Source organism: Mercenaria mercenaria, chromosome 11, assembly GCF_021730395.1.
Source record: "Mercenaria mercenaria strain notata chromosome 11, MADL_Memer_1, whole genome shotgun sequence".
Lineage (NCBI taxonomy): Eukaryota > Metazoa > Mollusca > Bivalvia > Venerida > Veneridae > Mercenaria > Mercenaria mercenaria.
Window position 1 is genome coordinate 74,930,728 of NC_069371.1, and position 14,940 is coordinate 74,945,667.

Here is a 14,940-nt window from a genome sequence, read left to right on the forward strand (position 1 = left end):
ATCTCTTTTTGTCAAAATAAAGGAAATTGTTTGGATTTTTTACCTATCTGAGAAACACCGCTAAGTGCATAATTTTACTTTTTTCCAGCCGACCTTTTTCATCCATTTATGGTATCACATTAATTACGTTTTATGTGATATTTGAAATAAATTACCGCGAAGCTGGTAGCACATTAGGCGAACTAAAGCACTATTTCTAAACTAACTTATGAATGTTGCTTTATTTAGAACTATTGAGTAACGCGGAGAGGCGTTTATCGTCATAAAAGTTATATTTTGGGATTCATAGTTTTAAGTTACTTGAAACAGTGTAAATAACGTTGGTTACATGTACATTTGCATCAAGATAATGCGCCGTATACTAACCTTAACACCTTTTAGTCGATCTTTTAATACATTTAATATCTACAAAAAAGAGATGACAATAACTTTCTTTGATTAGTTTATTTGTCTATTATGAAACGGGTTTTATGACAATGATTTGCAGAGTAAAAGGTTCTTGCAATCTGAAAAAGTAATATTACGTTCTGTGAAAGTTAGAGATTTTACAACTTCTAACCATGAATCAGAGGCGGAGACGAATGATTCTTTAAGAAATGATCACAGAGAACAAACTCATAGATGTGCGTGAAGCTAGCAACCTAGCGGCCTAGCAGCGTCATAACTCATGGCATTTTTTCTTGATTTGTTTCCTCGCCAAGTATTATTCTAAGTGAGAATGTGACAAAAATGTGCTAGAATAAGACAAGCACCTGTTTTTTGCGCGACGGCGTTTGCGGTTTGGTTCATCAGATCGTCGACATTTCTTTCAAGTATTCTAAGCCGCCATCTTGTCTTGTCTGATGGTGTCTCAATCAACCTCCTCTCTATTTGCACAATTTCACAAGGTATAGTCACTGGTGTTGCTGAACCATCCTGTAATTAAACAATATAAATGTAAAGTGAGAATAAAACCCATCCTGTCAAAACATCATTCAAGTTGATACAATCCGTGAAGAAGGGTGTCATATGAACTCTGACACATCTCTCACGGGAAACTGTCGTGATAGACACGAACCTGAGAAATGTAGAGCATACCATATTTAGTATCAAATACAGGCCACCATTAAAGGTTACCAATGACATCAGTCCCGATGTTTATTTCACACTAGGTGTGTATCAACAAGCGGGCATTTAAGGTAACATTTGAAGAACAAATATAATGTTTTCAGACATGAAATTGCACTTTGTTGTGTTGCTAGCATGTATAACATGTGAAGCCGGTCCTCTGGATATGACATGTTAGCGCTAAAGTCGTGATTAACGATGTGACATTTCGATACCGGTATCACAGGTCAACATGAGGCCATAGGTTCACCAACGGCTTAGATAAAAAAAAAACTAGTATTTAAACCTTGAAGTGTTTTCAGAATTCAGCCACAACATTTATATGATCCTTAAAAATCATTTAACCAAATCCTTTCATTCAACTGAACGGTTGTATTATAAGTTAGACGTGGCGCAAAGATATGTCTTTTATTTACAGTATATATTTAATACAACAATAGCTTATTAGTTTAGTTTAGTTTATACTAACTTATATTACCTCGATTATAACGAAATGTTGAAGCTAATTTGCATCACTCTCGAGAATGCTTACTGGTTCCATATGAGAAAGCATGGTCGTGACCTAAGTGGACTCGAACTCATGACCTCCAGGATGAGCGGTCGACCCATAACCACGTGCACTAGACCACAACTCCCCTTAGATAGAAGCTTATTGAACCGAGATATCCGTTGACTGGTGACAGAAAGAACTAACCACGAATAAAATGTTCAAATATCTAGACTACATACAAAGTTGACTGGAAGAAAAAGGTGGTTCACAAGAGACACGGTAGTTCACAAGAGAAAAAAGTCCACAAGAGACATTTTGGTCCACGAGAGACATGACGGTTTACGAGGCATATGATGGTTTACGGAATCATGGTGGTTAACGATAGACATGGTGGTTCACGAGAATCAGGGTGAGCATGGTGGTTTACAAGATGCATGGTGGTTTACAAGAGGCGAGGTGGTTTATGAGACATGGTGACTGGTTCCAGAGGGACATGGTGGTTCACAAGAAACATGAGGCAAGGTGGTTTATGAGACATGGTGACTGGTTCCAGAGGGACATGGTGGTTCACAAGAGGCATGGTGGTTTATGAGACATGGTGACTGGTTCCAGAGGGACATGGTGGTTCACAAGAAACATGAGGCATGGTGGTTTATGAGACATGGTGACTGGTTCCAGAGGGACACGGTGGTTCACAAGAAACATGGTGGTTCACAAGAGGCAAGGTGGTTTATGAGACATGGTGACTGGTTCCAGAGGGACATGGTGGTTCACAAGAGGCATGGTGGTTTATGAGACATGGTGACTGGTTCCAGAGGGACATGGTGGTTCACAAGAAACATGAGGCATGGTGGTTTATGAGACATGGTGACTGGTTCCAGAGGGACACGGTGGTTCACAAGAAACATGGTGGTTCACAAGAGGCATGGTGGTTTATGAGACATGGTGACTGGTTCCAGAGGGACACGGTGGTTCACAAGAAACATGAGGCATGGTGGTTTATGAGACATGGTGGCTGGTTCCAGAGGAACATGGAGATTCACAAGAGACATGGTGGATCACAAGAGACGTGGTTAGTATTTTGTAGTAAAGAAGCACTTTATTTTGAATCAGGCTTTGAGCCACTTTCTATTAGACGAGAAAAGCGTAAACTTTGTACTTTCTATAAGATGCATAACAATCTTGTACCCACATATTTAATAGAATTGCTCCCTAGTCAAGTAAGGGATTCAGTTGCTTATCCCTTAAGAAATACCGAAGATTATACTCTACCAAACAACAGACTGACATTAGGTAATAAATCCTTTATACCGTCTACAGTTAGGCTAAGGAATAATTTAGAAATTGATTGTAGACGCAAACCTGTTTATCTTCTTTTAAAACTTCTATTAATACTGTTAAAAATGATGTACCTCAATTTTATCTTGCTGGAGGAAGGAAAAGTAACATATGGCATACACGTTTAAGACATCATTGTAGTAGTTTAAATTATGATTTATATAGAGTCAATATTATATAAGATCCATCTTGCAGATGTGGTAATCCTTGAGAAAATGCTTGTCATTATTTCTTTGAAAGTTGTTTGTATGATGAAAGATTTACTCTCATGAGAAGTGTGTCTATGTATTATATATCACTTGAGTTGTTATTGTTCGGTTGTGATACTCTCTCTCTCTCTCTCTCTCCCTCTTTCCCCCCCCCCCCCCCACCCCATTATTATATGAGTATGATGTTATCTAGAATGTCCACACCCACTGTAAAAAATCATTTACTTTCAGTAATTACTGACAACCTATTTTTGTTTAAATTATACAATATATACTTTTGATTTTGTAACTACATGTATTTTCTTGCTGTTGTCATTGTTTTGTTAATTTCCTGGGAGAGGGTTTTAATAATGTTGATATAACTTCTGCCCAATCCCATTGTATATATTAAATGCAATAAAATATTATTCGAAAAAAGAGGCATGGTGTTTCACGAGAGGCATGCTGGTTAACAAGAAACATGGTGGTTCACAAGAGACATGGAGGTTCACAAGAGACATGACGGTTCACAAGAGACATGATGGTTCACGAGAGACATGGTGGTTCACAAGAGACATGGTGGTTCACGAGAGACATGATTGTTTCACGAGAGACATGGTGGTTCACAAGAGACATGATTGCTTACGAGAGACATGGTGGTTCACAAGAGACATGGTGGTTCACGAGAGACATGAATGTTTACGAGAGACATGGTGGTTCATGAGAGACGTGAAATTTCATCAGCGACATTGTGTTTAACGAGAGACATGGTGAAGGGAAACTCGGCTGTTCCTGGGAGACATGGTGGTTCACGAGAGACATGTTGGTTGACAAGAGACATGATGGTTCATTAGAGACATGATGGTTCACGAGGTATACGGAGGTTCACTAGAGACATAGTGGTTCATGGGATGCATTGTGGTTCACTAGGGACATAATGGTTTATGATCGCATCCCTAACTTGGAAATCAAAGAATATTATTTGGAGTGTACAGACTTGTACTCCCGTATAGCCGGAATATATGCGCGGTTTTACTTGGTTTGTATCAAATATGCAAACACTGATAAGGAAAGCAGGCATGCTTGGCTAAGCGCTGTCATTTCTTTTAATGTGTAGAATATGTAAGGTTAAGGGATACTGATGAATTGTTAAGTTATGCATCTTTTCTCAAATAGAAAAACAAAAGAAAACTTTTTTTACTATTTTCATGTCGGTTTCCACAAGGATGGACATTGACGGCAAGTCGCTTGGATCCTCCAGGAATATCCACGAATCCGCAACAAGACGTGTCACTGAAATCAGACAAGAAACCATTGTTTTATTACATCTTACATCGTATGTTATCCTTAAAAGCATTTTTTCCTCATAACTTCCGTCCGGTTGTAACAGACACACAACGGAGCGAATTAAGCTATATACTGAATATATATCTAAAAGAAGTTATGCTTTGTTAAGTAGATTTTATTTATTTGATGAGTCCCAACTATTTATATATTTTTTTTTAAATATTTTTATCTATAAACATAAAACAAATGTACCGTTCTTCTGTGAGTTTTCTCCATCATCAGTCACAACTTTAGCATTGAGTGTTGAAGATTTTGATCGACTTTTCTGTCCTACAATAGTACCGTTCTCACCAAGCAATTCTATGGTAACTTTCCTATCATTGCTGGAACCAACAAAATGAGAATAGTTTATAGGCATAAACAAGCCAAATAGGTTTTAAGCTTTATTCTGTATGAAACCGACACTACAAATGGCTGCAACGTACACTAGCGCCCATCTAACCCTTACTTGCTAAATTTCTATAATGAACGTGTCCATCTTTCAATTTGGACAGTACCATTAACTGTTAAAAGGGGTGATTACCAAAAATATACTGACTGAATGGCGAACAGTGCAGATCATGATCAGACTGCACGGATGTGCAGACTGATCATGTTCTACACTGGTCGCAAAGGCAGAATCAATCGTGTCCAGCACGATAAGGGTTAAAATATCTGTAGCCTACAGTTTTCTGAAGAACAATATGTCAGTGCATGCTGAATCAAAATCAGACTAAAAGTGGGGGTAATGTCTGATACAAAAAAAAATCAGTTGAACAAACACACCGCAAAATCAGCTACAGAAATGAGAACAAAAATCGTAGTTGGGTGTATGACCTAAGTTTCCATGACTTATTTTATGCTGCTATTATTTTATGGTGGAAATGCTACTAAATTAGTTCCCTTATTTATGTCTAATATTCTAGGGAAATGTTAAATCTATGGACCAAAAAAACAACAACAAAACAGGGAACTGCTGTAATGCACCGTTACAACGCGACTGCAATATTTTTTCGCGCCATTTCCCTATTTAGTATCTGCAGTCCTTTTATATATGGTTTAACATATCACGATTTTATGTCATGTAATTTATACATATGGTGATAAATTGTGATTAGATAATCTGAAAGACAAGTAGGATATCATGACTTGAAGTGAAATCGTCATTTACAATTACTGATCATTCGCAAAAAAACATTTTGTCATTATGTTTAACTACAGCTGTTTCGGAAATTGTAACTAGGTTGGGTCTAGAAATAATTTGAAAAGAAACACTTTTTTAATCGTTTGGCGAAACATGAAATGATATCGAACATGGAATCCCACGAGGACAAGCATTAACCCATATCATGCTGGGACACGATTTATTCTGCCTTTGCGACCAGTGTAGATCATGATCAGCCTGCACATCCGTGCACATCCGTGCAGTCTGATCATGATCTGCACTGTTCGTCATTCTCGCAGTATCTTTTTGGTAAACACCCCTTTTTGCAGTAAATGGTACTGTCGAAATTGAAAGATGGACAAGCTCATTATAGAAATTTAGCAGGACAAGGATTAAGGCAGTAGACCCGTAATGCCATTCGGCAATTTCCGTGTGATTTCGTATTCTTGTCAGTTAGTTCGGCATTCTTCGGTCGTAATTGCAGCTCATGCGAGCAATGGTTTCGGTGACAACCGGAAAATGCCGAAATATCATTAGGAAAAAAACGTAAAAGAACGGAAAGTACCGATTGTCATTACGTGCCCACCTACGGAAGTCTCAGAAATTACATACCTTTCTAGAATAAAGTCAAAGAGTTCGTCAAGTTTAGACTGTAAAGCCTGCTTATCATCGCCTGGTTCACAGTATCTGAACATCCCAGGACAGGTCCCACCTTCCTCAGCTAGCTTCTTCAGGAACCGGAAATCATGGTCTGAAAAAAAGTTTTATCTCAAAAATAACTAACATTATTACATAGCTCCTTGTAAAACGCTGGTCTATTGTTTGCGTTATTAACCGGCCTATTGTTTGTAAATCAATTAAGTAAAAAAATATGAAAATTTATTCCCGATGCCATGTGATAAAACACTAACCGAATGGTTTGCCGGTCAATAATCAAAACGTCTTGCCTTAGGTCCTTCAAACCTCGGGCAATAGTTTTGACATTTGACCGGCAGGTCATTCAGTTACGTGTATACTATATAACGGAAATTCTTATGTTTTAATTAATAACAGTGTAACTTTCATGTGGTGATACGACTATTTCATTAAACAGGAAGGAAAATTATATAGATTTTCTTGTTTACATGTTTTCTAAATGATGACATTACCTTAAATATTTTAAAGGTCAAAATTCGTTATAATTGAAATACTTAGTGTGATGCAAATGTATTAGGTTTAGTGTCACTAAAACCAATACACACACTTGCACACATTTCTTTTACAGTCTGATTCAGAGCAAGATGATGCGCGCATGTTGAACCGTTCATGATCTATGCAAAAGACTAAACGATAAGTGCGTCTATCTCCTGTCTGGGCCTTAACCCTGCTAAATTTCTATAATGAACTTGTCAATCTTTCTATTTGGACAGTACCATTAACTGTCAAAAGGGGTGATTACCAAACCAATACTGCCTGAATGGCGAACAGTGCAGATCATGATCAGATTGCATGGATGTGCAGGCTGCTCATGATCTACACTGGTCGCAAAGGCAGAATCAGTTGTGTTTAGCATGATAAGGTTATAAGATATATTTAAATCCTGACCCGAAAAAAACTTGAAATAAATACAGCCTTAAACAAATGATTTAAAATAATGTCTGTACGTACGAGTAGACGGATCGCGGTATATAGACCTTATCAATAGGGCGTACCTTTAGAAAACCCAACAGCATGGACAGTGGCCTCCTTAGAATGTTTAACAAATCCTTCCTTCAGTTTAGGTATTAGATGTGAACGAATTTCAGTACAGTTAACAGTGTCCTGACCATCAGTGAGAAATACTACTACTGTTCTTGTGTAATCTTTACCTGGAATACAATGTTAAAATAGTTAATACTAATGTTAAAACTTCAATTAAGGCTGTCAAGCCAGTATTAAGCTTTTCATAAGATCAGCATTAACTTAAAAATGTGATAACGTAAAGTAACATTGTTCACAATACTGGCTTCTGCTTATACGATCTTGAATCAAGTTTTAAAGTTTTGAAAGAAGTGGAAAAAAAATGAGTTGTCAAAAAGAGTGCATAACTTTAAGACCGTCTCCACTTACTGTAGCATTTGATTTCGGCTCGGTAGGCATTGATTTATTTGCTCCAAAAATAACCCTTGCATGATTTTTCTATGGCAATCTTAGTCCTGTTTTAATTCTCATGACAAATATCAGTGACAAGTTAAACGAATCGAGAATCTTGAAATTTGTAAAAGTATCATACCTCATATAGCATTTCAACGATCTTTAACCTTTAAACATTTTAACGACCAAAAATGTCTTTGCACATGGCGGTACTAAAATATAGCCCTGTGGTAAACAAACCTACTTAACTAACTTACTTGAAGAAATAGAATCATATACTTTCTTGAAGGCGGATACAAAATTTGTCATCCCACTTGCTTGAAGACCATCTATTGTTTCTTTGTAGTTCGATATGGTGAAAGGTACAGGATTTGCCTTGGTACTATACACTATAAGATCTGTTTTAAGGTTAGTCAGATTTATGCTGGAACCAATAATAGCATGAAGGGACTCTTTAACCTGAAAATATAACACGGATAACCTGGAAATATAATACGGATAGAGATACCCAACATAACACGGATAAAAACGACTCTTTAACCTGTAAATATAACGCGGGTAAAGACATCTCTTTAACCTGAAAAGGATAACGCGGATGAAAACTCTTTAACTTGGAAATATAACGCGGATAAAGACATCTCTTGCATCTGAAAATATAATACAGATAACTCGCCAATAGCGGGTCACTATGTAAACTTTTAGCATATAGTGAAGAATGTTTAGACTTCCATGATATCTAAACCTACTAACATTTAAAACTATTGCTTGCATTCATTTAAATGTTTGATTTATTTGAATCATTCTTTTATGTCTGAAGTTATGATGAAATATTTATACCTGTCTGATTTACCAATAGGGGGTCACTTTTGCCAATAGGGGGTCACCTAGTTTATCATATTTTCTATCCATTTGAAACAGTCTTTTTCTGACAAAACATGACTATGGTGTTAGAAATAAACATTTCAAGACAGAATATAATGAGAGACAGTATGTTTACATTTCAAACAGGAGATATTAAGTCAAAGAATATAGCACTAGTTTTCACAGTTGTATTTCTATGCATAATTAGCACCACCTATATCTAAAACTAAAATCAAAATATTGATTCATAGAACCTTATTCATTTATCTAGATTTGCCAGTTCAAACCAGTACAACATCAAATCAACCTTTGATTTGTATTTTTAAGCAAAATAAACAACCTTTTGATTATCCCTGAAATGGGTGATTCTCTATTGGCTGAATGGCCGCATCTGTTTGATGGCACTTTTTTTCATCGAAGTCAATCTAAAATTCATAATCATATTATTCCTATGAAAGTGTGTGTTTCACTCTTCAAAATGGTACCAAATTTGTGTGGTTTTATCTAAGAAATTGTGAGGTATGCTAAAAAATATTCCACTTTGACGAATTCAAGAGTGCTAAAATCCAAGTCAGGAAACATGGTTGCAAGAGTTATCTACTCATGGAACTTAAACTCATTAGATTAGATCCATCTTCTTTTGTCTAATAATTGCTAAATGATAAGTTTATATAACTGGATACTTAAACATTGTATACTCTAATATGTTTAAGAGAGATTCACATTTTATTTCCAAGTGACCCGCTATTGGCAGTGATTCTCTATTGGCGAGTTGACTGTACTATTAAAGACATCTCTTAAACCTGTAAATAAGATATACGTGTGTTTACGCTTTAATCAAATTGGGGTAAGGTCTTGCTATCAGTTTTCCTATCTAAGCATTCGTGGTTCAAATACATGTAACAATTTACACAGTGATAAATGTCCCGTCTTTGTATACCAGCTCAAACTGACAGATACAAAACAACCAGTGCTGCTGGCAAGAGTTTCATTTATTCGTTTTATATGATTTTCCATTAAATTGCAATGAGCACAATTTCTTTATCTTCTAAAATTTATTCTCAATTTCCTGAATTTTCATTAATTTGGGATCACTGAACTACAAGAAGTCAGTTTTTGAAATAAAGTTCCTGTATAGTACCTGTTTCCAAGGCTGGCCGGCCATAGATCCACTGTTATCAACGACAAGGACTAAGTGCGTCCGAGTCTGTTGTACCATTGTTCCATCTCCATTGGACAGCTCTATATCAACTGTCAAAAATTGTTCCTTGCTGAAGTTAGTACCTCCCGATCCTGTGCAAAGCAAACAATTTTTAAGTTTATGAGAATGGTTAATATATTTCATATGTACAGGTCACAATAATGAATAATGAAAACCATACATAGTCAGATGTTTTAACATGTCTTCTTACCAAAAATCTAAAAATATTGAGTTGTTACATATAAGAAAAATAATCTATTTAGTAAAACAACACTCTCTGAAAATGCTCCCATGAAATTTACTGTTTAGCAATTACGCGTATTTAGACATTTTCTCAATGAATTAAAGTGGAATTATACGCATTGTTCAAGTAAAAATCCAGCTGAAATAGATGTGTGTGTAAAAAGGGTGGAGGAAATTATAGCTTTTAACCCAGTATACCAAACTCTTCCTGTTACCAGTACGAAATAATAACTTTCCAAATATAACTTTTCTTATTTTGACTGGGGCAGTCCTTTTAAGAAAAGTCAAACTGCACGCAGGAGTTGCTTCCCTGGCATCTTATAAGAGGACATATTTACTTTCAGCCGTACCTTCAACAGGTTCATTGCCACTCCTGGGATTCTCCGAAACAGCGGTCTCAACAGTGACCCTGGCTTTAGCTTCCGGTGACTCTACCGCCGTCATTGTTGGGTTCGATTTTAACAAGCCAATCAACCACTCCATCGTCTTTTTACAGAAACTTCTACGTCTGGGAACTGGGAATCAGAAATAACGCTATCATGATATGCATAAGAAATTTAGTAAAACATGTCCGAGTGAAACCCGTGTTCGTGTTCTTTTACTTATAATACAATTAAGATACAAGAATAATAATTGAGCCGCGCCATGAGAAAACCAACATAGTGGGTTTGCGACCAGCATGGATCCAGACCAGTCTGCGCATCCGCGCAGTCTGGTCAGGATCCATGCTGTTCGCTAACAGTTTCTCTAATTGCAATAGGCTTTGAAAGCGAACAGCATGGATCCTGACCAGACTGCGCGGATGCGCAGGCTGGTCTGGATCCATGCTGGTCGCAAAGCCACTATGTTGGTTTTCCCATGGCACGGCTCAGTTGTTTTAAACTCTTTCACAACAGTGTAGACTGGAACTCATTATCTGAAAATGAGGTCGTAGCTAGGTACACTGTTAAAAGATTGCTGTTGCAAGATTAAATAGAGAATGATTATGATAAAGTGTTCGTGCTTTATTATCGATATAAAACGTGTATTTTAGACATGATCCACTGCTATAATACAATGACTAGACAGTTGACCGCTTTCTAGGGTTAACTCAGGCAAGCAAAAATAAAAATATATAAAATATTTTCCCTCTTGTCCTGCTCTTTTAGATGACCGCTTTATGACTTCTTCTTTAGGACCCCATTTGAAATAGGTCGGTTTAATTTAACTGACTATACTTTGTTACAGATATATGCTTTTTTCCATTAATGTAATTATTATTTTTATTATAATTATTATCGTTTTATTATAATGGCATTAATACCAATCAACCGGCATTACTAGTGTGATCTTAAATATCATTTTATTCAACTCGTTTAATAAATTCAATTGAAAAGACACTCATATAATATCCTCTATATAAAATAGTTTCTTATGTTTTACTTAAGCTGATTTATGTTTTCATTTATATATTATATATTTCAAGTGTGCTGTACATCAGATAATAATATCTTAAACCCTTGGTGAGTTGCTCTGTACCATATAATGAAAATTACATGTATACTGAATTGTACACGTAAATTACCAGTTTCCCGGTCTAAAGCCGTACTATTCTATTCTATTACTTTGAGATTTGTCAGCGTTTACCGACAAATAGAAACCCGATATATAACAACTTTTGTTATTGATCGAGTGATCGTTTTAATTTTAATATTGTGGTGTAACTGAAAGAATAAATATATAGTCATGCTTGTACGAATCGATACTTACATACAAACGTATGAATGCAAATATCGAAATGCAAGTACATTTAAGAAGGTAGTCATACATGTAAACTCACTTAAACTAATACAGTATGAAAACTAGAAATATCGTGATAAATACCAACCTTCTTCTCATATCCTTTCGTAAACTGTTTGTACTTAATACATTTCGGTTGCGTGTTTTATTCTAAAAAGACAAAAAGATTACAGGTTTGTTTCATCATACATGACGTTACATACCGTGGTGCAATCTTTGTTAACATTATGGATAGCAACCGAGTACAGCCGAACCATTGAAATACCAATACCGATACGGTTCACTGGTCAGGAATGTAAATAAACGTTGGAGAAGTAAGATCATATCCAAATGATGGTTTAACGTAACAACGACATAATTTTGGTTCAAGAATACGGAAGTATTCGTATTTTTTGCCAACACTTATAAAAATATTGTTTGTTTATCTATAATTTCGAAGTCTCCTGCAGTGGAAAGTGTATATACAGCTTTTCCGCAGAAATGACTGATTAACCTAACATGATCGGAGTTTCTCTTGAGGCAGATATATGACCTTATTTCAAGTAGGTACATAGTTTCTAATCAACAACATTTTAAATACTTCATACACAGTTTAGAACATTCTGTTACGGTGATTTAGCACGATGTTAATATCATTTAACCCATTGTCACGTTTCCACATCTCATTCATTTTTAAAATTAAATGAAATTTGATTTTCATGTATGTTAACTATATGAATTAATGAATTTTAAAGCAGCATGCCTCCAGATCGTTCGACAACAAAAAAAACAACTTTTTGTTACGGAGACACATGCGAATTTGCTGTTTTTACTATTTTTACGACGAAAATCGAAAAGCGTTTGTCATGCTTTTACTCTATATCCTGTAAACATGAAGTCATTGGGCCAACGACGGAAAACCGTCAAAGGATAATCGTTGTTGGGCCACTGTTGGCCCAACAATGATTAATAAGTATTGTAAATACAGCTGTTGGGCCAACGTTGAACCAACATTAAATTTCAGTCAAAGATATCTCTGTATTGGCCCGATATTGATTTTCAGGGAAAGACTTATACAGAGAAAACATCGTTGGCCCAACGTTGGGCCAACGTTGGTCCATTAGAAGTAATGATATAATAATTGTATATTTTACAGGTCACTGTTTTATCACAAACCCCCACAGGTATACACAGGTTGTGTAGCTGTAACATGCAATATTTAATTAATTATTAAACACTTTCCTGCACCAATTCGTAATCAGTTAAATTTGTGCTAATTAAACTAAAAACTTATCTGCAGCCGTAATGATATTTTGAACTATTTCAAAACTACTACCTTGAAAAAATTGTGAAAAAGGTTTTGAAAAAAAAAACCCTTACTAATTATGTAAAAAATATCTAACTTTATACAATCATAAAATGTTTACAATAAATCTGTTGAATATTCCAGAACATGAACTCTCGTTAACCTGAGTTATGTAAGAAATCCCAGAAAATGTGGTTAATTTTACTCTCTAGGCCAGATTTCTAGCTTTATAGACATGTGAAGTAAAGGAAACTATTATACATGTGATAGGTCTAGATTTAACAAAAACCCGGTCTTCCAGCTATAAACTGTAAGTAGAAGTGTTTTTTTAAATATTTTTTGATAAAGTTATGGAATCTTATACAGAATTTCTTTTTATATCCTGTATGCATGTTATATCCATATGACTTGAACATATGTTAAATACTTATATTTAAAGCTGGCGGATGGCACTTGTGTTGAGTATTAAATTCTGTAAATAAAATAACTCATTTTCTTGTTAATTCTAACATATTTTTCTCGGTTAAATACAGACACAAATTAATTTCATACATTTTATGCAAGTTTATGTCCAGATGTTTATGTGCATTTCTTTAGTTATTGTTATCAATTTGACTAGATGGTTTAATCAACATTATGATTTTTGTTTTTACAGGGTGCTGTCCAAGGGAGTAATAATGGAGTGCCTAGCACTGTGGTGCACAGGAAAAAATAAAAATATAAAAAGCTGCAACTTCAGTGAGAAAAGAAAACAAACAAACAGAACTTGGATATATAATGAGTTAATATAAAGACAGTAATTCACTTTAGTAGGATTTAATTAGTGACTGAAATAAGAAAAATGTTTAGATTTATAAAAGACTGGAATCAATATTTTACATGTTGTAGTGATGAAATATTCTGTTATATTTCTTCAGGAAAATTGCAAACAAACTTTAAATAAATGTTAGATTTCTTTTTGTTAAATGTTAACAAAATCACAACTATTTGAAAATAAAACATGTATTAAACAATACTAGTTTTAGTCTTTTTTCAATTTCGTAATCGTTGGGATAGCGTTGGCATCCATCTTTGGCCAACAAAGACACAGAGTTGGCCCAACGTTGGACCAACCGTGATAGACGAAAAAATGCTGTTGGCCCAATGGATGACCAACGATGAGTGTAGGATATTAGTTGTTGGCCCAATGGAGGGCCAACGATGAGTGTAGGATATCAGTTGTTGGCCCAATGGAGGGCCAACGATGAGTGTAGGATACCAGTCGTTGGGCCAACGGTGTACCAACCGTTGGGCCAACGTTGCGCCAATTAGCAAAATGGCGTTGGGCCAACGTCGGAAATCTTCGTTGGGCCAACGAAGAGTCTGCCGTTGGCCCAACGTTGGGCCAACGCATGTCTGCTATCTGGGATATAGTTTGAAGTCATTATTCACTACTTCAGCTATAGCGCTATTGGTTACGACGAAGGGAAATTGTCTTTATTGCCGCGGCGGTCCGGGGTTCGATTCCCGGCGCGGTCATATTTTTTTCTTGATTTAGAACTTTTAAAATAATCTAGAAACAAAAATTCATATTCTAATGTTCATAATATGACCAAACTTCAATTTGAAAGAAAGATTTTTTTTTTTTTGCCAAATCTGGATGTTATATAATTATGTTGTCGAGAAATAAACAAATCAAATGCTTGAACTGTACCGTTTAATATACTGTAATGTCTAATATTTATACAAATATGAATGGTGTAATGATGTGTAACACAATGCTGATTTAGTAATTATTGTTAGCAGTAACGTACAGTTGTGCTCTCCATTTACTTATGTGTATCTTTGGCAACTGGTCCCTCATTG

General features: G+C 35.7%; 1 protein-coding gene across 1 annotated transcript in view; it reads right to left on the reverse strand.

Annotated features, from left to right (window-relative positions):
* Positions 1-12,036, reverse strand: part of LOC123531588 (uncharacterized) — a 31,467-nt gene extending 19,431 nt beyond the window's left edge. Inside the window, exons 1-9 of the mRNA XM_053518213.1 lie at positions 11,899-12,036; positions 10,382-10,546; positions 9,729-9,880; positions 7,984-8,185; positions 7,306-7,461; positions 6,227-6,365; positions 4,663-4,793; positions 4,325-4,416; positions 753-915 (exon numbers count right to left, since the gene is read on the reverse strand). Coding sequence (XP_053374188.1) covers positions 753-915; positions 4,325-4,416; positions 4,663-4,793; positions 6,227-6,365; positions 7,306-7,461; positions 7,984-8,185; positions 9,729-9,880; positions 10,382-10,514 — 1,168 coding nt within the window. The 5' untranslated portion in view covers positions 10,515-10,546; positions 11,899-12,036. The remainder of the gene's footprint in view (positions 1-752; positions 916-4,324; positions 4,417-4,662; positions 4,794-6,226; positions 6,366-7,305; positions 7,462-7,983; positions 8,186-9,728; positions 9,881-10,381; positions 10,547-11,898) is intronic.
* Positions 12,037-14,940: the final 2,904 nt, after the last annotated feature.